This window comes from Mus caroli, chromosome 11, assembly GCF_900094665.2.
Source record: "Mus caroli chromosome 11, CAROLI_EIJ_v1.1, whole genome shotgun sequence".
Lineage (NCBI taxonomy): Eukaryota > Metazoa > Chordata > Mammalia > Rodentia > Muridae > Mus > Mus caroli.
The window spans coordinates 97904397-97928160 of NC_034580.1; the positions used below are offsets into that span (position 1 = coordinate 97904397).

Below are 23764 nucleotides of genomic sequence, written 5' to 3' on the forward strand. Positions count from 1 at the left end.
TTCTTCTTCTTCTTCTTCTTCTTCTTCTTCTTCTTCTTCTTCTTCTTCTAAATATTTTGATATAATTGTAATTGACAGTACTTGAAATAATTCGGAGGGATTTTATGATCTCCCTACCCATTTCCCCTCCACAGTTCACCAAAGATGCCAGTCCAGCACCACAACCAGGACGTGCAGTGCGCCGACGCCGACACACTCACATCCACCCTTACTTACCTAGTGCTCGCTCTTGATGCCTGCGGCACGTGCTCATGCATCCGCTTCTACACGACCTTACCACGAGACTCGCCTGCCCACCACCGCAGTTAAGGTGAAGAACACCTCTTTGGCCCCAAGGATCTGCCCTGATGTCTTTTTTCATTATTTCTTTATTAAAGTTTTTGAAACAGGGTCTCATGCACCACAGGCTAGCTGAGGGCTAACCTTGATCACCTCCCAGAGGTGGAGATTAGCGGTACCTGCCACCACAGCCCGTTCTTTCTGTCGCTTTTTGATGGAGCTGTCCACATGTCTCGCCCACCCCACCTCTCAGCTCACAGCAACCACCCATCTATCCTTGATTTACATATTTTTCTCTTCAATTTAAAAAAAAATGTTACGCAAATGCAGCCAATGCAGCCAATACCTGGGGGCTGTCTCTTTTCACCCAGCATAATTCCCTGGAGTTGTCCAGTACTGGGTGCAATGACTGGTATTATCCTCCACTAGTTTATTTATTTATTCTCCTGCAAAGAATTTCACTGCCCAAGTTCCCCATGCCCCCCCTACTTATCCCTCTTCTTCCATCTCAACCCCCAGCACACCCTGAGTTCTTTTCTGTCTCTATAAGTCTTATGTTAGCCAGAACACCATGAGATGGACTTACACAGTATGCCAGCTTTCCAGAGTGGTACCTCCAAGGGCTAGGTTTTAGGAGGTTTTTAAAGGCTTCATTTTATTTTTAATTATGTGTGTATCTGTATGTGGGTATGTGCTAAGAGCAGATGCCCATGGAGGCCAGAGGTCCCAGATCCTCTGGACCTGGAGCCACCCAGTATAGGTTCTAGGAACTAAACTCAGGTCCTACCCAAAAGCAGTGTGCACTCTTAGCTGGAACCATCTCTCCTGCCCCTAGGTAATTATTTTTAAATGTTAGGAAAAGGCTGTACTGGTGTGGTGGCATATGCTTTTAATCCTAGCACTTGGAGGCAGGGGCAGGGGCAGGGGCAGGCAATCAGAAGTTCAAGGCCAGCCCGGGCAACCTGAGATCCTACCTCAAAACTAACAACAGCACCACCACAGCAGTTATAAAGCACACATAAAAATCCCAAACACACAAAAGGAAACACAAAACAGACGTCTTTGTAATGTAAGACATTTATTTTGGTTACAACTTTAGAGTGCGTTAACACTGGTGGTAGACTAGAGGCTAAACTTTACTTTTCCTCCCGGATGGCAGGACCTCCCATGCCTGGCAGGTGACAGTGCTCTGCCTCGCCCCACCATCCCCTGCCCTCTGAACCTCTTCGGTCCACTGAATCACTTTTTACGAGTTAACCTAACACTGGCAAAGGAAAGTGGAATACAAGTTAAATATCCAACCATTCTCTCTATGCTATGATCAGGACAAAGCCTGTAAAAGAATTATGAAAAAGACAATTTCCTGTGAGAAAATCTCTTATCCTCGTATTATAAGATCAGTGCTTATCTTGATTAAAACATTTAGCATCTTAAATACTATGAGCAACTTAAGGTGGAAAGGCACCCGCCTCAACAGTGCCCCCTGCTGGCCATGGCATTATTCACACCCACTTGGGGGTGGGAGGTGTGCTAAAGGCCAAGTGAGAATTCTTAAAATAACTTAAGAGTGCAGGAGTCCAGAAGAGCCTTAGTATGGGCCAAGAGTTCCCTCATTTGGTAAGTGTTAGTCTGTGCTCTCAAGACAATAGAACAGCGAAGAAACAGACCTACCCCTGGAAAAGGCAGGCAGACTTTAGAAGATTGAGAAGAGAAACCATTTTTACGTTTATAATTTTTACCTGGATGTTTATAAGTCACAGAAAGTGGCTGGGTCTGAGGAAGAGGTGGTGGTGGGGGACCCTTAATTCCTATTCCACCACTTTCCATGGATAGAACACTATCCAGGATTCCCCACCCCACCCCCTACTCACGGGCAGCCATGGGGTTGGCTTTTCACAACATCGGTATTTTACCTGAAGAATAGTATCTAGTTTTATAAACACGAGGTAAAGCCAACCACGAACCGTTGAACTTTCAGTCCTAATGGAAAGCCAGGAATCTCCCAAAGGCTCTTTCTTCAAAGAGGTTTCCAGTAGGTGCTAGTGACTGTCCTATGGGCTGGTCACCCAGAAGAGGCAGGGGGAGGGAAGCCCAGCCTCAGAGTGGAGAGTTCAATGCTATGTGTCACCATGTGTTACCTAGACAAAGAGAGACCGTGTCCTAACTGACTGGGGAGCCACAATTTTCACTTCCTTCTCTGGAGATGGCTCAAAGTCATGAGCACTTGGACATTGTTGGGGGCAGATTTCAGGTCCAAGCCAAGAACAGCCCAGTTTCCTTAAGCAGCAGGCCTGAGACTGCTTCTACTTAGCTTTAAAGAGCTGACAACTCTTAATTATCTTGAACTTTTTTTGTTTTTTAAAAATGGAATCTTAGTTGGGCAGTGGTGGCATTCGTCCCAGCCCTCAAAGGCAGAGTCAGGCAGATCTTTAAGTTTGAGGCCAGCCTGGTCTACAGAGCGAGTTCCAGGACAGCCAGGGCTGCACAGAGAGACTCTGTCTCAAAAACCAAAGCTCAAAACCCAAAACCTAGGATCTTGGGACTGTAGCCCTGGCTGAAGTCTCGATATGTAGACCATGCTATCCTTGACCTTTCGGGGGTCTTCCTGTCTCTGCCTTTCATGAACTGGGCCTGTAGACATTGCAATCATGCCTGGATATCCCAGATGTTTTTGGTTTGTGGTGTTTTTGTTTGTTTGTTTGTTTGTTTGCTTTTTCAAGACAGGGTTTCTCTGTCTAGCCCTGGCTGTCCTGGAACTCACTTTGTAGACCAGGCTGGCCTAGAACTCAGAAATCCGCCTGCCTCTGCCTCTGCCTCTGCCTCCTGAGTGCTGGGATTAAAGGCGTGCGCCACCACGCCCGGCTGTTCTTTCCTCTCTTTCCCTCTCTCATAACACATGAACCAGTTCTGTCAGCTCTACAGTGTTATTCTGAAATGCACATTGTATTGAGCAAGAGAGCCACTTGGAAACTGAGGCACACAATTTGGCTATGGTCACTTCATTCTGGGCAAAAAAAAAAAAAGGATGACCAGCCCTATGTGTCCAGGGTTGCTGTAGTCACACAGAATAGGGGACAATGACCATCCAGGCTGCACAGCTCTGCTCTTGCTGTGATCAGAGGTCTTTACCCTGGGAGTGACATCCTAAGACAGGTCTGCTCCTCCTGCCTCTTGCAGCAGCTCTGGGAAAGGCATGTTCCTTACCTTAACCATGAATACTGCTGAGGCTTACACTTAAAGCTGAATTTGAAACATTCAACAAAAATCCCTGATATTTCTTTCCCTCCAAGGAAGGTTTCTCTGCAAACTCCTGTAAGACATCCTACAGGCAGGCAACCAGGCTGCTGGGATCCGGGTGCCCCACGACAACAACTCTCTCTATACACGGGGTACTCAAAACAGCTCTGGTTCTCATAAAATGGGCTTTTATGAGACGCCTATGTGCCGGGTGCTGGGGTGGTGGCTGACGGCTCTGTGTGACCCTGGAGACATACAAATAATGAGAACGTGAAGTCCCAAAAGGATTATGTTCAATCTCTGGCAAATGTGCACACATACAAGGTCCAGCGTGGTTCAAAAACCGCCCTTAGAAAGTTCTTTTAAAGGCTGTTTCTTTCTTTGCTCTCTCTCTCTCTCTCTCTCTCCATTCTCATGGTGCCGCCAAGTCTCGATTCTGTCCAGTGAGTCAGTTTCAGGATCCTGCACAGACACCGTGGAACCAGCAGAGCCTCCCGTAAATGGCCAGGGTGAGCAGAGGGGCCTTTCATTTTCCTTCTGTCCCCAAAGGGACAGGCGCCCCTTCCAACATATGCACCCGTGCACACACCCACGGACACGAGCTGCAATTGGCCAGGTTCCTCCTCCTAATTATTCTTAGAATAGCAACCAGAATGGCAAGCACTTGGCGTGATGACTTGAACTCACCAACACTATAATTCAGGATAAAACCCTTGCAATTCTCCAAATGGAGGTCCTTTGTTTGTTTGTCTTTAATAGGCTGGACCTCACACCCTGTATTCTGAAAAGGGGGAAACCCTGCCCAAGGCATCACTCTTCTAACAAGCAAAGGAACAGAGCCATCCTCAGGGAAGGCTCTGAAGCAGCAGATATAGATGGTAAGCTCTCTGGCAAGGCACACTTTAAACATTCCAAAGAATCAAGATAGCCTCTGGGAAAAATGGATTTGCTTACCCAAGGGCCCCTATGTAGTATTTTTAATTCTAAGGAAATAATTTAAAAATGCAGCCTTTTTTTTTCTTTCTTTCTTTTTTTCTTTTTGGAAATCTAGTCACTAATCTATCTCCACTCTGCTTCAGAACTTAATGCCATGCCTCTGCCTCAGCAGGGTGTGTCGGGCTGTGAGGACCAGGGACAGACATGGGGAGGTCAGGGCCTGTGTTTGCATAGTTCCTTTACCAGGCTCGGTGGTTCTGGACCACACAGGAAGAACCCAGGTGGGGGAGGGGTCATGAAGAGTGCCCATGTCCTGGACCATGCACCCTGATAGCCCTCCCGCCCTGGGTCACTGAGATGTATCTATGCCACAGGTTTCCTCCCTGAGCCTCACCTCAGGGAGAGACATAAATTACAGGAAAGGATGGCTAAGGAGCAGAACGGCTTCCTCATATGCTCCCTAAGGGTGGAGTGGCCCCCGGGGACCAGAGTGGGACAGATGTGGGCACGTGTCTGGTGGTGCAGGGAGCAGGTATACTGTGTTTCCTAAACATGGCTGCCAGGGCCCTCCCAGTCAGACCTCTGCAAAAGAGGCTGTGGGTACCCTAGAGTTTCACCTTGCCCTCCTTGGCTAGTCTGTCATTGAGCTGGCAGAGTTGGGCCAGGAAGCCATCGTTGGGGCCGATCTCACGATTCTGCCTCACAGTACTCAGAGCAGACTTGACGTCCATCTTCTGCCGCATCATGAGGTAGGCGATAACTAGCGTTGGGGAGCGGCTGTAGCCCTCGCGGCAATGGACAAGCACCCGGCCTGCAAGAAACAGGGGAGACGTGGTAACTGTGGAAGCCCAACCTCACTGTAACAGTCAAAGTCTTCCATATAACAGGCATATCACCATGCGCCCACCCAGAAATGACCAGGGATGGCAGGGTGTCAAGAGGTCCTCCACCGCGGAAAACTGGCAACAGCTACTCACGTTGAACACCTGCGCCCCCTACTGCCCAGCAATGGCATGCTGGGAATTGAACTCAGGACCTCTGGAAGGGCATTCGGTGCTCTTAACTGCTGAGCCATCTCTCCAGCCCCCTAATAAGTCTTTTTTTTTAAAAAAAAAAAGAATTACTGATCTAGGTAGAGAGTAGTGAGAAGGCTCAGTGGGTAGAGGAGCCGATGTCAAGCTGATGAGTTGAACTCCACCCGAACCCACATGGTACTGAGAACTTTCTGTAAGTTGTTCTCTGGCAAACCGAAATAGCTCAGTTGGGAGAGCATTAGACTGAAGCTGTTCTCTGGCTTCCCATGTCCAGTCCAGTCATCCCTTCATCCGCAGCATGTGCGCTTCCCCGCCCCCATCAAAGAATTAATGATCTAGTCAGGTGTGGCAGTACACATCTGTAATTCCAATACTCTAAGAGGTGGAGGAGACAGGGAGTCACTTTGAACTGCAAGCGCAAAGCCAGTTTGGGCTAGGGAACAAGCCCCCACCTCAGAAAAAAAAAAAGAATATGGAGATGTCTCAGTGGGTAAAGGCATTTGCTGCCACACGTGATGACCTGAGTTCAACCTCTGGAACCCACATGATTGGAGAAAAGAACTGTCCCCTGTTCACAGTACTCTGACATCCCCACACACCGTGTCATGCACGAGCCCACACGCACACACAACTACAATAAATAAATAAATGTAAAAATGTAGAGTAATATGCAACTTACTAGAAAGAACATGTATGAGGCACACAAATGTGTGGCTCCACAGAGCAGAAAAGAGGCCCAAGTAAACCAGGTTAGAAGCCTGAACAGTGGTAACCTGGGAGTACTGTAGGCAGAGACGTGGGAGGGAACATGGAGTGGGCTTTCTGGGGTGGTAATTGTGTGTGTGTGTGTTTTAAAGATTTATTTATTTTATGTGAGTACACTGTAGCTGTCTTCAGACACACCAGAAGAGGGCGTCAGATCTCGTTATAGATGGCTGTGAGCCACCATGTGGTTGCTGGGAATTGAACTCCGGACCTCTGGAAGAGCAGTCAGTGCCATCTCTCCAGCCCCTGTGTTCTGTTTCTTGATCACGGGTTGTGCCATTCAGTGAACTGCACACTTTGTGACCCAGACCTTCTCTGTATGAATGTTATCCTTCAGTCATGAACAAAACATGAAACCTCGTAAGTTACCACCCGCCTGTCATCCTAGCACTCAGGAGGAGGAGGCTGAGGCAGGAGGATGGCAAGGTTGAGGCCAGCTCAGGCTATAGAACATTACTCTCTCTTAGCACAAAACAATGTACATAATTAGATAAGCAAGATACTCTAGCTACATGTATCCATACAATGTAACCCATGCGAAGAAATGAAGAAGGGTACTGAGACCTTTTAACCTCAGCAGTTAAAAGTGCTTGCTTTAGATTCAAGTTTGGTTCCCAGCACCCACACCAGGCAGCTCACAAGCTGCCTGTAACTCCAGCTCCAGGGAAGGCCATGGCCTCTTCTGGCCTCCATAGTATCTGCACACATGTGGCACATGTGCATACACACAAACAAATAAAAATATGTTTAAAAAAAAAGGAATGCAGTACAGTGGTGTGTGATTGAGCAGAGCCAGAACCCAAATACTCAGACCAGGAAGAGGTGCAGGCTGCGTGACTTCACTGACATAAAAGTGTGCAGAATGCACACTGTTCTCCAGGGACAGAAGGCAGAGCAAGAGGTGCTTGAGAATGGAGGATGGAGGGGACAGGGGACATGAAGAACATGGGGGTGATGGTCACATTCACTGTCGCAGATGTGGTGATGGCTTTACAGGTGCTTGCTTGTGCCAGAACTTAATGACCGCCACATTAAATCCATGCGTACACTTTCCTGAACCCAAATCATGTCTCTGCTACGTGTATTTTAAAAGAATGGATTTCAGGACTGGAGAGATGGCTCAGCAGATAACTGCACTTCCTGTTCTTGCATAGGACTGGGGTTCAGTTCCCAGCAAACATGTCAGGGGACTCACAGCCTCCTCCAACTCCAGTTCCAGGGGATCAGATGCCCCCTTGTGGCCTCCAAGGGCTCCCGCACACACATGGCACACATGAACTCATGCAGGCACACACACGTGCACATAAAAATAAATAAATAGATAAGTATTTTTAAAAGAATGTATTTCCAATACAAATATAAACAACACACACACACACCGACAATGCCCTCTTGTAGCTCCCCAAATTTCCCTCCCTGGTATCCCTCCTCTCCTCTCTCCCTGCATCCCACACTGCCTCAGCCTACAGCTTATCCCTTCCTGCCCACCTTCCTGCAGACTATGAGCCATTCCCACTCACACACACACACACACACACACACACACACACACACACACACGGCTTCTGTTTCCGTCTGCATCACCAGTGAAGAGGAAACTCAGAATTTCTCAAGGGCAAGGAAAGCAATGGTGGGAAGAAAGGAAAGAAGGGAAGTGGGGGAGGGAGAGGCCAAAGGTCACTGTCAGGAAAAATCTCATCACACTGCGGGGAGCCGCCCTCCTCTCACCTCACCCCCACTCCTCACCCCTCCCAGAGGCAAAAGCCCAGCCCCTCTCTTCATCCACCTGCTCCCCACACAGAATGCTTAACTCACTGGCTTGCCATCTCTTGCTTGCATTTCTCCTGCACAGGGAGCTCGCCCTCTACCCTTGCCGCTTGCTGCCACTCCACACTCCACCCGGCAGCTGGAAAAATCTTCCGGAACTCAGCTCTGACCTGTCATCATTCGCAGGGTGGAGTCTAGTCTCTGAAGTGTGGCTTACAAGGCCTATTGCCCTCCCCTATCTTCCGCAGCCTGGGCTATGCAGTGAGATTCCAAGATTGCCACGGATACATAGCAAGAGTCTGTCTCAAAAAAACGAAACAAAACAGAGACAGAAACAAAGCCCCAGGCCAGTGCCTGGCACACAAGAGCACTCGATAAACATCACCCAGTGCTGGGAGTCCCCCAGGGGCCCCAAGCACCTGTGACCCTGCTGGCCATACACAGATCCATTCTCCTTCTGAAAGATGGAGTTCTTTCAGGGCCAGGATTGATGCTCGGCCATTTCCAGCATCCACCGGGTATCATCATCCCTCTGCTGAGTGAGTGAATGGCTACCAGCTACACCTCCTCACAGGCATTATTTGGAAAGAAACTGCTGACCCAGAATTAAGAGCATCTCCTCTGCATCCCTCTTTCTACCCCAAACGCACCTCTACTTGCCCAGATCCTCCTGCATCAGAAGATGGTAGTCCCCCCACTTTCCTACCTTTCTCTCTCTGGCTATTACCTAAAGTTCTCAGTAGGGGCTTTTACTGATCCCGCTGGACAGTGGGACCCTCTGCAGGGTGGCCACCCTCCTGTTTCCCACAGGGAGCATGCTCAATTACAACCATGCTCCAGTCCCAGCCCACACAACACCTCCTTCACACACCCTCCTTAGAAACACATGATGGCTCCCTCTTATACACAAACCCAGGCTCCTTCCCTACTCCCTGGCACACTTGCCTGTGTGCATGTGTATGTGTGTGCTCACTCACACTTTCCTGTGAACTCTAATGTGCACTCTCCTCTCTCACTCTCTCTCTCTCTCTCTTTTTTTTAAGATTTATTTATTTATATGTATGTAAGTACACTGTAGCTGTCTTCAGACACTCCAGAGGGAGTCAAATCTCGTTACGGATGGTTGTGAGCCACCATGTGGTTGCTGGGATTTGAACTCCGGACCTTTGGAAGAGCAGTCGGGTGCTCTTACCCACTGAGCCATCTCTCCAGCCCCTCACTCTCTCTTTCAAATTATGTGTGTGATAAGCCCGAGTGTGCATGCCTGGTTCACATGAGTGCATATGTGTGTTTAAACGCACACTTGTCTATGTGCATGTGGGGGCTTAAAATTGGCATCTACTGTCTTCTTCAGTTTTTTTATTCTCTCTCTTATATGTTAAGGCAGGATCTCTCACAGAGCCCAGAGCTCAGTGTTTTGCTATTCTGGTTAGCCAGTTCTCTCTGATGATCCCCCATCTCTGCCTCCCGAGTGCTGGGATTGCAGGCAGGCCACTCTGCCCACCCAGATTTTAAGAGTACTCTAGAGATCCAAACTCTGGTATTCATTGGTCGCCAAGCACTTCAGCTGCTCAGCTACCTCCCTGCTCCCAGCCCCTGGTTTTCTCAGTAATGGATTCCTGTTCTCTAGAGTCCTGAAAGTGGACAGAGAGAGGCCAGTATCCATTTTATCTTAGCAGTGTACCCACAAGGCACCAGAGCTCTGCAAATGGACAGAGAGAGGCCAGTATCCATTTTATCTTAGCAGTGTACCCACAAGGCACCGGAGCTCTGCAAGTGGACAGAGAGAGGCCAGTATCCATTTTATCTTAGCAGTGTACCCACAAGGCACCGGAGCTCTGGGATGCAATCCCCGCTTTGTTCAGCAACCACCCGCAGTGAACACTGTGAACACCACATGCTGGGGAGAAACCAGGGACATGGTCCCCGAGAACCAGCCTGAAGGCAGGCTCCAGAAAGAGGGCCACTATGCCTAGTGGTAAGATATAGATAGGGTTTGCCATAGGATGGGGAAAAACTAGCAGGAAACATTCCAGACCAAAGATCCAGTCTCCCCATACACCAAGACAAGAGGTCAAAACAAGTCAGCATGTATTCCCTGTAGTCTAAAAAGAGGGAGCCGGGCGTTGGTGGCGCATGCCTTTAATCCCAGCACTCGGGAGGCAGAGGCAGGCGGATTTCTGAGTTCGAGGCCAGCCTGGTCTACAGAGTGAGTTCCAGGACAGCCAGGGCTACACAGAGAAACCCTGTCTCGAAAAACCAAAATAAATAAATAAATAAATAAATAAATAAATAAATAAATAAATATAAATAAAAATAAAAAGAGGAAGTGAAGGCAGAATGCCCCAGAATGAGGATGACCAACCACTGCCATGTGAGCAGGGTGAAGCCTCACTCCCTTAACTAGCAGGGCCGTGTTCTCCATCTATCCAGAGTGAGAAGCACAGAACAGCTGGAGGAGAAGGGCTCGGGTTGGGTGTGACAGGGATCAAGAGGGACCATAGGGCCCTGGCCTTAAAGTCTGCAGCTTTCCCAGTCAGTTACAGAATGTACAGCTTTGGCGGGATTCGTCATCGGGATGCTGAAGTGACCTGCTGTTCCAGCATCCTACCTCCTAAAGCTGCTTCCAGAGCATTGCTTCCAAAACAGCCTCAGGAGGGCGGGGGCTGGAACAGCAGCAGGTCACTTCGGCATCCCGAGGATGCACCTTGCCAAAGCTGTACATTCGGTAACATGAGACTCTCACGACCAAAGTCTTAGTACTCTTAAGATATTCGTATGGATTGTGCAAGGTGCACAGGTCAGTTAAGGATGAGTTTTGTCCCTTCTTTGAGCAGGCGAAAGACAACTGGCTTTTTATGAGTTAATTTGATCCATAAACAATTGTAATAAAGCTTCATACTCTCGTGCCATATGAAGGAGGTCATGAAGAATCTTAAGGATTCCACCACCAATAAGATTTATTGTCTAAATTTAGCTGAAGTTTTGGCTAGAGACATTTTTATGTCTAACTCGGTTATTGGGCTGTTCCCATGGCTCAGAGGCAGAGGGATCAGATTTAAGAGCTGCAAGGAGAGAAACCATCCAGCATTGTAGGTGCAAAGGGAAGTGGCCCTAGGGGCTTCTCAGAAGGTAACAGGGCAGCAAAGATAAAATATAGATTTAGAAGGTGTTAAGCCAGGAACACCAGAGGGAAATGTGTGCTAACCTCGGGGATGTTCAGAAATGCCCAGTCACTGAGCTAGTTAAGGCATATCAAAATTAGCTCGTGTGTGTGTGTGTGTGTGTGTGTGTTTCATTCGTGAATGAGCTCTTGAGCTGATGCAGCAGTATGCACGGTCAGCCAAGAGCCAAAGCTGTTTAACCGTTACACCAGTCAATAGAACTTCTGTAAGTCCAGTGGTAGGGAGTTCTCTTTGGGAATCACCAGGACAGGGAAGCTGCTGTGTACCCAGGAAGCCTCTATGGAGCACAAATAAGGCCAATTACACCTGCAGTGGGCCACCCCTCCCCCACAGAGGGAGAACCTGTCTGCTCTGCTGACATCTGCCCTGTGACCCTCTCACCCTTCTGTCCTGTCTGACCGCTAGCCAGCTCTCATTCAGCCCTACTTTCTGTCTGCGGCTGCAGGGAGCGAGCGGCAGGAAGACTTAACCCAGGATCTCTAGGCTGCTGACCTGGAGCCAGTCGTGGCCACTCATTCCTTTGGCGAGGTGACCACTCATGAATGCCTAGCCAATAAAAGGGTAGGAAAGCTCCACTGGGGGGAATTCTGGGGAATGGTTCACTTGCTCAAACAGGCTGGGGATGTGGCAGAGTCTTTATGGTGCTCAGGCCTAGGCACCTAAGTTCAGATCCCCAACGCGACATAAAAGCCTGGCCCAGCACATGCCCCTGCAGTCCCAGGGCTAGGGAGGTAGAGAAAGGCAGAACTCTGGAGCTCACTGGCCAGCAGCCTAGATAAACCAATGAGCTCCAGGATCAGGGAAGAGACCCTGCCTCAAAAAATAAGATGGGGTGGGTGGGGAACGATTAAAGACGGTGTTCAGTATCAATCTATGGCATGTGTGCACACACATGTATACACATACATGAATACAAAAAAGGGCACACTCAATTAAAGGGAAAGGAGCATAGCTACCTAACTGCTGCTCTCTGTCTGAAATATTATTATCCATTGCCATGTATATGGCATAGACTATATGCAATGGCCCCCATCGGCTCACATGTAGGACACTTAATCCCTAGTTGGTGGATATTTTGGAATGTTTCTGGAACCTTTTTCAAGTGGGGGCCTCTTTGGAGGAAGCAGGTCCCAGAGGGCTTATGTCCCACGGTTGCCGTAATGTAGGTTCCTTACCATTTTTATGGGCCAGCGCCTGGTCAATGAAGTCTGCGGCCCTTTCAAAGTAAGCACTGAGGTTGAACTCCTGCGTGTCATTGGCCTTGATGCCCAAGTAGATGATGCCAGAATCCTCGTAGAAGCTAGCACTGGTGTTAACGTGCATGAAGGACCTGCCCTCGGCAGCATTCAGGACGTGGGTGATGCCCAGTTTCTGCAGCTGGGTGATGTCCTGAGCCACAGACCTGGATGGGAGGCAGTGGGGGAAAATGAACAGGCAGCCCCGGAAGGAGGAAGATCGGAGCCTCTTGGCAATAAGGAGCCCGTACCCGCTGCCTGCTGTGGCTCTTCCTGCCTCATCTCATGACCTCTCCCCTCACCCCAGCCATATACGGTTACCGGCAGCTTCCCCAAATAGACTCGTGGTCCCACACCCATGCTGTTCCCTCTGCTTCCCTTCCCCACCTTCTGTGTAGGCATTCGCCTGTCATCCTGCGGAGCCCTCTGTGGGATTTCCCTAGCTCCTTCCGGTGTGTGTGCTGCTATCACAATTCCTATGTTGTAAGGATGGTATAGACAAGCGATAGGGAGTCAGACATGGTAGCACACACCTGGAATCCTAGCACTCATAAGCCATGGGAGAAGGATATGAGTGTGAGGCTAGCCTGAGTTGACCCAGTAAGACCCAGATTCGAACAACGAAACAAAAGAAAAATAGACCCTAGAGTTGGAATGTCCGGGTCTCAATCCAGCCCTGCCATTTACCATGCAGACAAGCTTAAGCAAGCCACTTAAATCGTCCTGTGCCTAGTTTTTCCTCTCTGTAAAATGTGGATAGCAGTGCCAACTGCTTGGGGTGGGGGGTCCTGAGTGTTAAAGGGTGTTCTGTTGGCAGAGCCTGATGCTTTGGTGTTTATATCCCAAGGCTTCAGTCTGTCAGTTCTTTGAGTGGTCTGTCCCTCAGTACCTGCTACGGTGCCTGTTACGGGGTAGGTACTGAATAAATGTTCAGTGAATGGGTGAAGAATGGAACTGTCACATGTAAGGCTCCCTGAAGGATCAATCCTACCACACTGGTAACTACAGTTCTGAGGCTCTCTGCAATGTCTTAGCACTAGAGTAGCCCCCCAATACGATGGGAGTTAGAAGGTACTTTGACTGAATGGTCAAAGAGGCCCTTCGCTTTCCCCTCACAACATCCAAATTTAAACTGCAGTATCTTACAAAGCAATGTCTCCTGCATAGTCCTGTCTACCTGTCACGCAGCCCCTAAGAGAGATTAGAACTGCCCCCCCCCCCCGCCACGTGAACAGAGCCTAAATTCTGCAGGACAGGAAAGGCGGGGTTGGGGTGGGGATGTGCCTGTGCTCATGTGGGCTGCTGAGCCAGAGCGCTGTCCAGATGGGAGGAAAGCGCAGTCCAGAAGCAAGGCTCTGCCTCCACCTCCTTCTGCCTCTCATGCCTCGAGATTGGAAAGTGCAGCTCACACAGACTCCCTCACTGGCCTGAGAGGATGTGCCAGAAGTCCCTTGGTCCAGGAGTTTCAGGTGGACGAAGAAGCTTTAGTTTTGGCTTTAGGTACTCAGTTGATCCTCCCAGCTGAGCACGGCCCCCATGTCAAGGTCAGATTTGCATAGAGGGCAAAGGATGTGTTCTCCATGGCAGCCATCAGTCCTGACACTATGCCTAGGCAACCTACTGCAGATAAACTCAACAACCTGTCCCCCAGCAAGCAGGCTCCTGAGACTGCCAAGCCCCCTGGCTTCCTGGGTAGTTGGGGTGGGGAGGACTGGGAGAGGTTCCCTAAGACTATGCAGCGACTGAGCTGGAGGCTGACCCTGTGAGTCTGTTTAGCCACTTGCTCGGGAGCAAGAATGCACAGCCATGTTGACAGAGTGCTGAAGAGTGAGCCCATATATCTCAGCTCTCTACCACCAATCCAACAGTCAGCAAATACACCATCATGACCACCACCGTTCTGAAGAGTGAACACCATATGGTGTTTGACACATAGTAGGTGCTCCGTATGGAAATAAGCGATGCAGTACATGCAACCTGCCCCCCAAATGTCTGGGACTAGTCATGTGAACCCCCTCTGGCTCTGCTGCAGGCTAGGCAGCAGGTCCTAGGTGCAGGACAGGAAACACACATGTAAGACATTGAAAGATCCTTACAACCCGTCAGCCACCCCGGCCATCGCTTCCTAGTGTGCAAAAACAGAGCTTAGGACTTTAATAAATGGGGTCTTCACAGTCATGAAAATCCAACGTGGATCTTCCTGCAATGTGGGTCATGCCAACTTTTATCTTGGTGTTAATATTGGTTCTCTCCCACTGCTGAGAAATTCTTATTAATAACATGACTAAAGTTTTCTTTTTAAAATAAGAACACATACGAGCTCAATAATATACACATTTCCTAGTGGTGCAATTAAGAGGAATTTTCAGATGGCTCGGGTCTTTATCATTTTGTTTTTTTCCATCTAAGTCAAACTTTATCTGGAGAAGCCAGGAAAGCCTTGGCTCAGCTACTTCCTCTTCTAGGGTATTTTAGGGTATTTAGATTTCCTGACACGGACAGGAAAAGCTCCACACCCGGATTGTAACGTCATCCCGTTGCCATGGCAACGAAGGCAGACATTCCACGGTGACCTCACTGCAGAACTAGACAGCTGTCACATGACGCGCGGCCAAGAGACAGCCCTGCCACCTGTTAAGAGAACGTGGTAGCCTTGACCCCGCCCAAGCCCAAGCCCAAGCTGATAGAGGCTGAGGTCAGAGTCGGGCACTTTGGGGGTTGGGGGGCGTCTCTGAGCATGGGGAGTCCAGCTCCTCCGCTTCATGCGCGGGGAGTAGGCGTCGACTCCAGGCTGGTCCCCAGCACCCGCTCTTGCTCTCAGGTCGGTGACCGCGCCCAGGATCCACCCCGCCCCCCGCCATGGACCCCACTCCAGCCCCCAAGTAGTCGGGGCCCGCTGGGAGCGGCTGCGGGGCTGGCCCTCCCGGAGACTCACGCGTTGCCCACGTAGACCCTCGGGACGACCTCGTTGCAGGGCTGGCTCGGGAGGCTGTAGCAGCCGCTGCCATCCGAGAGCAGGTCGTTGAGATCTTGCACCGAGAGCTCGAACGAGCTGGACATGGCGGCGGCGGGGCCCTGCACGCCGGGGCAGGAGCGAACGAGGGGGAGAAGCCGGGTCAGCGGGGCGGGGCTGCCCAACCCGGAGCCGCCCCGTCCCGCCCCGGAGGCGGGCCCACTGGGTGCGGGAAGCTGCGGTCACGCTAGGCAGCGCAGAGGACACGCGCGACCGGCCAAGCGCTGCAGGACCCCGGGGCACGTTCCTGGCCAAGATGCCATCACTCCCGTGTCATCCGTACTCATTCACCCTGGCTAAGGCAGTGGAGCGCAGGCACTTCATTTACTGAACCCAATGCGGGACGCCTGGGTACACCTGGAGTCGCTCTTTCAAGATAATGGGTACCCCTGGGGTTTGCTGTGAACCCTTCTCGCTGCACACCAGCAGAGTGGGCATCCATTCCCTCACCCCAAACACACACGTCAGAACACATCTTCCCAGCCCACGACTGCTGAACCAACAACCTGCCCACCCAGGAGATGGATCCGTACCCAAGGTTACAGGAAAGAGCCCTACTCTGGAACACTTCTTTTAATGTTTGATGTGAATCAGCATTGAACTTTTTAAAGGCTGAAGGTATAGGTCGCTAGGTTTGGCATCTGACCCTGGGGGACTACTTTAACCTTAACCTGTGTGCTGGCAACTAAAAGGGAGGAAAGCAGTTTGAACAGCTATAATTTTGTGAGATCCGAAGTGTCTACGAAATCTGTAACTTTTGAGTGTAAACACAATATAAATGGAGAATTCTCACACCTGACCTGTGACAGTCAAAACACAGGTGCACTAAAAATTACTGTACAAAACTGTATTCAGTCACATATAAACTGTCACATATTTATATTTGACGCATTAATGGATTTCATGTTTACACTTGGATCCACTCACTACATATAATATATATATATATATATATATATTACGATATATATTTACGATATATATATATATCGTAAAATCTCAAACATTTCTGTCCCAAGCATTGCAGTAAAGAATATGCAACATCTAACTCCTAAGAATTGCTGGAAAGCTGGCAAGATGGCTCAGAGGGTAAGAGCACTGACTGCTCTTCCGAAGGTCCTGGGTTCAAATCCCAGCAACCACATGGTGGCTCACAACCACCCGTAATGAGATCTGACACCCTCTTCTGGTGCGTCTGAAGACAGCTACAATGTACTTATGTATAATAATAAATCTTTGGGCCAGAGCGACTGGAGTTGACCTAAGTGAGCGGGTCATCTGTACAGCTATAGTGTACTCACATACTTAAAGTAAATAAATAAATCTTTTTTTAAAAAAAATTGCTGGAAAGATTCCAGAAACATTCAAGGGGTTGCGGAGGTTCCTAGGCTGACAAGGTGCCCAGCATGCACAAAACCTTAGTTCAATTCCCAGCGCGGAATATACAGGCGTAGCGGTTGCAGAAGCAATTGACAGATGTTGAGCACTCACTGGGCCTGCGCCCTGGGCTGTGGGCTGTGGGCTGTGGGCTAGTGTGGGGGTAAATCTTCCTCCACAGGTTCCTTTACAGCTGTTCCTGGAGCAGCTGTCATCCCACTGTGAGCCACATGGTGTCAGTAGCGAGTTTCCACTGAGAGCAAAGAGCACAAAAAGCGTCTCTCCAGTTGCCAGAGAAGATGGCCCGGTCCCTAACGCCAAAGGGGCAAATACAGTCTCTGGAGTGCAGGACTCCCCAGTGTGTCTCCTATTAAGATTTGTTTTCTTTATGGTTTTGTTTGTTTTCATACTTTCGTTTTTTGAGGTCGGGTCTCATGTAGCCCAGGCTGGCTTTGCACCGTCAGTATATAACCAAGGATAACTTTGAATCCCATCTGCCTGCTTCCATTTCCCAAGTGCTGGTATTGCGAGCCTGTGGCACTGCTCTGGGTTACACTAACTAAGCTTTCGAGTGTTTCGCTTTCCCAGAAAAACTTATGGTTTCAGACCTTCAGGGAGACCTCGCAGGGAACTGTGATTTCTTAGCTCATAGCTCAAACGGCAGGATGAGGGTTGGAGTACCCCCCACCTTCGTGAGCCTCTGCCTGTGCCAGGCAGGGACATCATGCCTTTCTTTTCTCCTCCAGCCTTGGAAACATCTACTTCCCAGGCACGTAAGGAACTTCAAAGCCCCCTTTCCTTCCTCCTGACATGGACCTGACTTAGCACGGAATCACCATTGCTTTAGGGGAGAAGAGAAGAGCCACTTACCTTGACTGAATCATAACACAGGGAATATAAATACCGGATTGTCCCACACCCCATCACCATATATAAATTTTAGAAAACTTTTAGAAAGTGCCCAGAGACAACCAAACATGCTATTCTCCTCTTCCTCCGCTGACTTGCCCCTGATGTCATAACTGGGTAACTATGACACCTTGTCATGGGGAGAGCTAAGTGCCTCACAGAGGAGCCAAGGTGTCTCATTTCTGAAGCTAGACTAGGAGGAGAAAATGAACAATTCCTTGGATTATCTAGCCTACCCTGTAATCGTCTCTAATCACAGGCAAAGCACAACCTTCAGGAAGAAACTGGACTTTGGCCACTACATATTGCACAAAAATAGAGTACAAATAGGTAAGTGGGCAGCTGGCGTTGGCCTTTGTCACCATTTGGAGTTCTAGAAGCCTCCATCAAAAAGGGTATTAAGAGGAAATTATACAAACCCTAGCTGTGGGGTGTCGTGGGACACAATGGTCGGCGGCAGGCTTTTGTCTTCTGCCTGAGCATTGGTGTGCTAGAAAGAATTCAAATTTTTAAAACTCTTTAGGGCCAAAGTTAGAAAATAAGAGCTCAGTGCCCAATAGACTCTCTAGGAATGTTACGAAGTGGATGGGGCAAAGATGCCATCGGAGTGAAGGGAAGTTTGTCCTTATGGATTTTGAGAGAGGGGCTCACGTAGTCCAGGGGGGCCAGGAGCTGGCTGAGGGTAAAAGATGACCTTGAACTCCCACTCCTCCGTCGGCTACCACCTCTGGAGTTGCTGAATTATGGCCTGCACATCACCACTTGGTTTAGGCAGTGCTGGGCACCAAACCCAGGGTCTCTGGTGTGGTGAGCTGGCATTCTACTGACCCTGTCCATCTTGATAGATTATCAGCCCTCTGTCTTCTCTGTCCGTGTCCTTCAGCGATGGCAGGAGGGAAACATTAAACCTAGTTGAAGTTGCTAGGCTGGATCTCTGTCAAAATTCAAGTGCGGGATGTTCAGTGGTTGGGGTTGGGTGGCCTGGTGGGTTTCTAAAGCTGCCAGGACCCTACCGTGTAACAATGTTTTTCCCCTCTAGTGAAGCCTGCCGTCGATACCAAACCTCCAATGGCACACACACATTACATTTTAAAATTGAGCAAAATCCAGGTATTCTTGCCACCCGTGGCTGTATTTTATTGATTCTTATCTTTGTCTCCCTCTCCCCCCCCCCAACCCCCATTTTTCGAGACAGGGTTTCTCTGTGTAGCCCTGGCTGTCCTGGAACTCACTCTGTAGACCAGGCTGGCCTCTAACTCAGAAATCCACCTGCCTCTGCCTCCCAAATGCTGGGATTAAAGGCGTGCACCACCACTGCCCAGCTTTTAACTTTGTCCTTAAGAGATACCCATTTCCCCAGAGCCTTCTAAATACCCACCAACCTAAAGATTCATTAACATTCCTCCCCCATCGTCACTCCTTAAGCTCTGTCTGGGCTCCACCAGGCCTCTCACCATGCCCCCTTTCCCTCAAAGTCCCATTGGAGGGTGTTGCATGTCACTATGTGGAGACAGTATGGGAGTGATGTCACTGTGGTGGGGTTTCTTGCCAGGGTGAGCAAAAGAGAATCGACAAAATTGAATATGAAAATAGACAATTGTGTCAGAAAATTGCGAATGCCTATCGAGGCCCTGCCAAGGTGGACTGCTGGAATGAGTATCTTTCAAAAAGGTAGCATTCTCCCTCCCGCTCCCTCTCCCCAATTCCCCTCCCTCCCCCTCCCCCTATCTCTGCACTTTATTCTCAGAGAACTCAACCTTCTCTTTGGGTTTGATTGAGAGAGGTATACTCAAAGGATGTTATTTTGGAGAGAAGCAAGAGACCTTGCTATGAAGATTAACGGCTTCCCAAGCAGGAACCTTTCTTGGTGTGAAATCCCCACCTTTCAAAGACTTCCCAGCTCCCTTCAGAGCTTGTCCCAAGCACACACTTGCACACCTTGGCAAAACGCTCACAAGTAGTATTGGTTCAGATGGAAAGCGGTAAGCGACAGTTTCTCAATTCTGGGGGCTGGGGAGTCCAGAGATGGAGGGATGGATTGGTGGACTGGGGGTTGGCCTTGGTGGGGGGGCTGCTTGCTTTCTGCAGAGACAGCCCTCTTTGCACTGGAACTTCATGGCACGGGGGCACCCTCTTCACTGGGAGCCATCCCTGTTTCTGTAAACCAAGTTTCCAATCCTAGTTCACATTATAACCCTTGGGGGAATGTTTACAACACACCGAAGTCATGAGCGTTTGTCAGAAACATAGATGAACGTGTTTGTGTCTTTCCACAATGTTGGGACTTGTGTATCGGATAATACTAAATACTAAATTCACACTCCTCAGCTTTTGTTGGCGGCAATTTGCCAAATACTTACACTTTGGTTTTTTGTTATTGTTTTGTTTTTGTTTGTTTTTGGGGGGGGGTCTCCCTGGCTGGGATAAACAGGGGTTCTTTTATTCTTATTTTAGTTACGATATTAACTCTTAGAATCCACATTACAAGCCACACAGGAAACATGTCTCTCTGTGCATGTATATGTGTAGGTTATCGAATGGTTACAGGAGTTTAAAGAAGAAAGCCATTCACAAAGCTGGGGAATGACAGACAAGAGACTCTGTCTTCATAAGAGAATCCAGATGAAGGCCTTACTGGAGAGGATGCTGGGGCTATGGGCAGAAGAATTAGGTAGCAGGGCCAGCCTGAGCTATACGGTTGAGTCCCCCTTCAGAGGCAAAAGGCTCTAGCCTGATCTAGATGAACACATGGAGGGACTGGGAGATTTCAGGTCTGTGTGGGTGAACAGGACAAAGCAGATGACAATTCAAGAATCAACAGAGGGGCCTGAGGTGTCCTGAAGGGCCTGGCACAGTCAGGAGCTTTTCTTGGTCTGTCCTTTGATCCACATATCTGGTCAGATGACAGATAATTGGGACCATCAGCTTTCCAATACAAGATGGCCACTGCTTTGTGGGGTCCAGGAGAGAGAGAGTTATACTCTTTTCTTAGTCTGGTTTGTTACTGTAGTAGTAGTTGTTTTAGTTTAGTTTGTGTGTGTGTGTGTGTGTGTGTGTGCGTGCGCGCGCGCGTGTATGTGTGTTTTGGTTTTTGGTTTGTTTTGTAACAGTGTAGCCCTAGTTGTTCAGGACCTCACTCTGTAGACCAGACTGGCCTCAAACTCACAGAGATTTGCCTGCCTCTCTCTGACTCCGGAGTGTTGGAATTAAAGGTGTGTGCCCAACTCTTGAGCCTAGTTTTTCTCATTTTTTTAAAAAAAGAGTTATTTAATTATAGATGCAGTGTTTTGACTGTATGTATGCCTGCAGACCAGAAGAGGACACCAGACTACATTATAGATGGTTATGAGCCACCATGTGGTTGCTAGGAATTGAACTCAGGACCTCTGGAAGCGCATACCAATGCTCTGAACCTCTGAGCCATCTCTCCAGCCCTCTCCTATAGTTTTAATGTGTTCATGTGCCCTGACAATTCCAATAAACCTTTACAAATGTATAGGATAGGAGTCCCTCTACTCCACAGAATAAATAGTCTGTGACATGTGGGTGGCACTGGACAGATGGTGCTGTGCGCATATCCACCCAGGTGCAGGCTCATCCTCACTCCTCAAAATAGAGTCAAAAGCTGCTTGTGAAGTGGAGTCTCTCAGGGCAAGGCACAGGATGAAAACTCTCTTCTGCAGTATGGAGTCATTTCAAGTTGGAGTGTAGTCTGAGCTCAACACGAAGACCTAAGCTCTATCTTATATAAAGGGAGCAGACTTCTAGCAGGCATTGGAGCTGAGGGCTACTGATGAAAGCCTATACCCACTTGGTGTATTTCCCAGAATGCACTGCCCCAAACTTTCATCCCATCCCGGAGACATGTTCTTCTTGACCACACGCCTGTCCCTGCCCTGGTTTTGTGTCTTTCAGCTTAAACAGAGAATCAAGGAACCGAGAGCTAGTAAGAATCACCATGGAAAACCAGGGCATCCTAAGGCGGTTGAGTGATCGCAAACCCAACTATGACCGCAGGTCATCGGAGATGGACTGGCAGGCATGTGGATGCCCTTATCATAGTCCCAGGTGTACCTGAAGTTAGTCTATGCTCATCAGAGAGGCTCACCCTTAAGCACCAGGATCATGTGAAATGCCACAGTCAGAGAAAAGCCCCACATGGCAAGCATAGCTCACAGATGCAAACTGAAACAGCCAAAGGCATCTTCGTGATAAAGCTACTGAGTTCAGTTTCAGAAAATCTGGGCAACAACCCTGCCCCAAATTTGAGGGAGGGCAATGTGACCCTGTATGTGGTTGATCGGCCCCATTTAGGAACAATTCTTCAAATGTAAATAAAGGGAGAGTTGGTGCAGAGGCTGAGACAGGAGCATGACTTGTTTAAGGACAGCCAGGACTACTTAGTATTGAGATCCTGCCTCAACACACAAGCAAATCAGCCAAGCTCCGAGGAGCCATGAGCAGTGTTTTACTCCTCTTCCTACCGTCTCTCAGCCGTTCTAGGGATTTAGAATTCCAACTCTCAGACCAGCGTGCCACATTGACATGCCTTCTTTCTGACTTTTTTTTTTTTCAAGAATTCAAGACGATATATCAGAAACACAACAAGATATCTTCTCTTCCAAGAAGACTAGGTATGTCCTTTTTATTACAGCATAGGGCTATCCCAGTTACTACCAAAGCCCTTGCAATTCCACTTATGGCCAAGAGGGACCTAGCACAGGGGAAGAGGTGAAGACCCACTCAGGGAGCTGAGAGCTCGTTCATTCTTCTGGAAATGGTGTTTCTTGTCGCCAGCTTGGAGGCTTTGTGGGAGTCGAAGGGCAAGTGACCTTGGCCAATAGGACATTAACAGGGGAAGTCCAGATGGTTCCGTAGGTAAAGGCGGGAGCCTGGTGGCCTGAGTTTGATCTTCAGGTGGAAAGGGGAAGGAGGAAACCCACTCTGACTTCCGCATTTGTGCTGAGCCCCACCCTATAATAATAACAACTTTTTAAGTTCCTAGTAAAAGGCATGGCCATTTGAGCATCTGATGTTCTTAGATATGTGATTAGTAATGTGGTGCTAGGCCTTCAAGGAAGGAAGGGAAGATAAACGGATACCCAGGCTTTCCAAAGAACAGTGCTACTGTGGATATCTTCCCTCACCTCCACTTCCTCCTCCTCCTCCTCCTCCTTTTTACTCTTCTTCTTCCTCCTCCTCCCTTCCTCTGAATACAAGGTTACTCACCACGGAAAAGACACCGAGAAGACCCTAAGATCTCTTGGCTGCTCAGGATCTTAAGACATCGCGGAAATGGCTGCATTCTCTGTCTTAGGATGCTACAATAAAGCTTGGCACAAAAAAAAAAACAGGGCAAGCAAATGGAAGGAGATGATGAGCCTTTAATTTTCAGTCTGTGCGTGCACCTGTGTATTCCTGAGAGGATATGCACTTGTGTGTGTGCACATGCATGTGTGCACTTGTGTGTGTGTGTGCATATGTGTGCACTTGTATGTGTGTGCATATGTGCACACGTGTGTGTGTGCACTTGTATGTGTGTGCACGTGTGTGTACACTCTGACACTCGGTGTCTTCTTCAACCACTTGATTTTGAGACAGGGCCCCTCACTGAACCCAGAACTCACTGAGAGACCTAGGCTGCAGGGCCAATGAGCGCCAGGGATCTGGCTGTCTCTGTGCCACCCCCAAACCTGGCTTTTATGTGGGCGCTTAGCAATCCAAACTTGGGTCCTCAGCTTATGCTTTGCTGAGTCATCTCAGCTCCTAATTTGTATCTATATATGGCCTTGAACTTGCTAACTAGCTGGGAGTAGCTCATTTATGATCCTCTTCCTTCACTTCCCTAGCACTGGAATTACAGGTATGAGGCACCTCGCTGGATTTATGCCATACTGGGTATCAACCCCAGGGCTTCATGCCTGCTAGGCAAGCGTTCTACCAACTTCACTATACCCCCAGGTTCCTCTCCCATTAACTTTTATGCTTATCCCCTCTGGCTGGAAAAACCTATGATTCTTTCTCCTC

General features: G+C 48.9%; 2 protein-coding genes across 2 annotated transcripts; one reads left to right on the top strand and one right to left on the bottom strand.

Annotated features, from left to right (window-relative positions):
• Positions 1-3748: 3748 nt before the first annotated feature.
• Dusp3 (dual specificity phosphatase 3) lies at positions 3749-17797 on the bottom strand. Its single transcript, XM_021178124.2, has 5 exons — positions 17699-17797; positions 15374-15513; positions 12379-12605; positions 5070-5263; positions 3749-3978 (listed from the first exon to the last, which is right to left on the bottom strand). Exons 1-5 carry the CDS (start codon positions 17756-17758, stop codon positions 3853-3855), a joined length of 747 nt encoding a protein of 248 aa, XP_021033783.1. The 5' UTR covers positions 17759-17797; the 3' UTR covers positions 3749-3852.
• Positions 17798-17889: 92 nt separating this feature from the next.
• Cfap97d1 (CFAP97 domain containing 1) lies at positions 17890-23107 on the top strand. The gene is made up of 6 exons (XM_021178127.1): positions 17890-18067; positions 18777-18847; positions 19290-19408; positions 21653-21776; positions 22315-22371; positions 22958-23107. Exons 1-5 carry the CDS (start codon positions 17944-17946, stop codon positions 22369-22371), a joined length of 495 nt encoding a protein of 164 aa, XP_021033786.1. The 5' UTR covers positions 17890-17943; the 3' UTR covers positions 22958-23107.
• Positions 23108-23764: the final 657 nt, after the last annotated feature.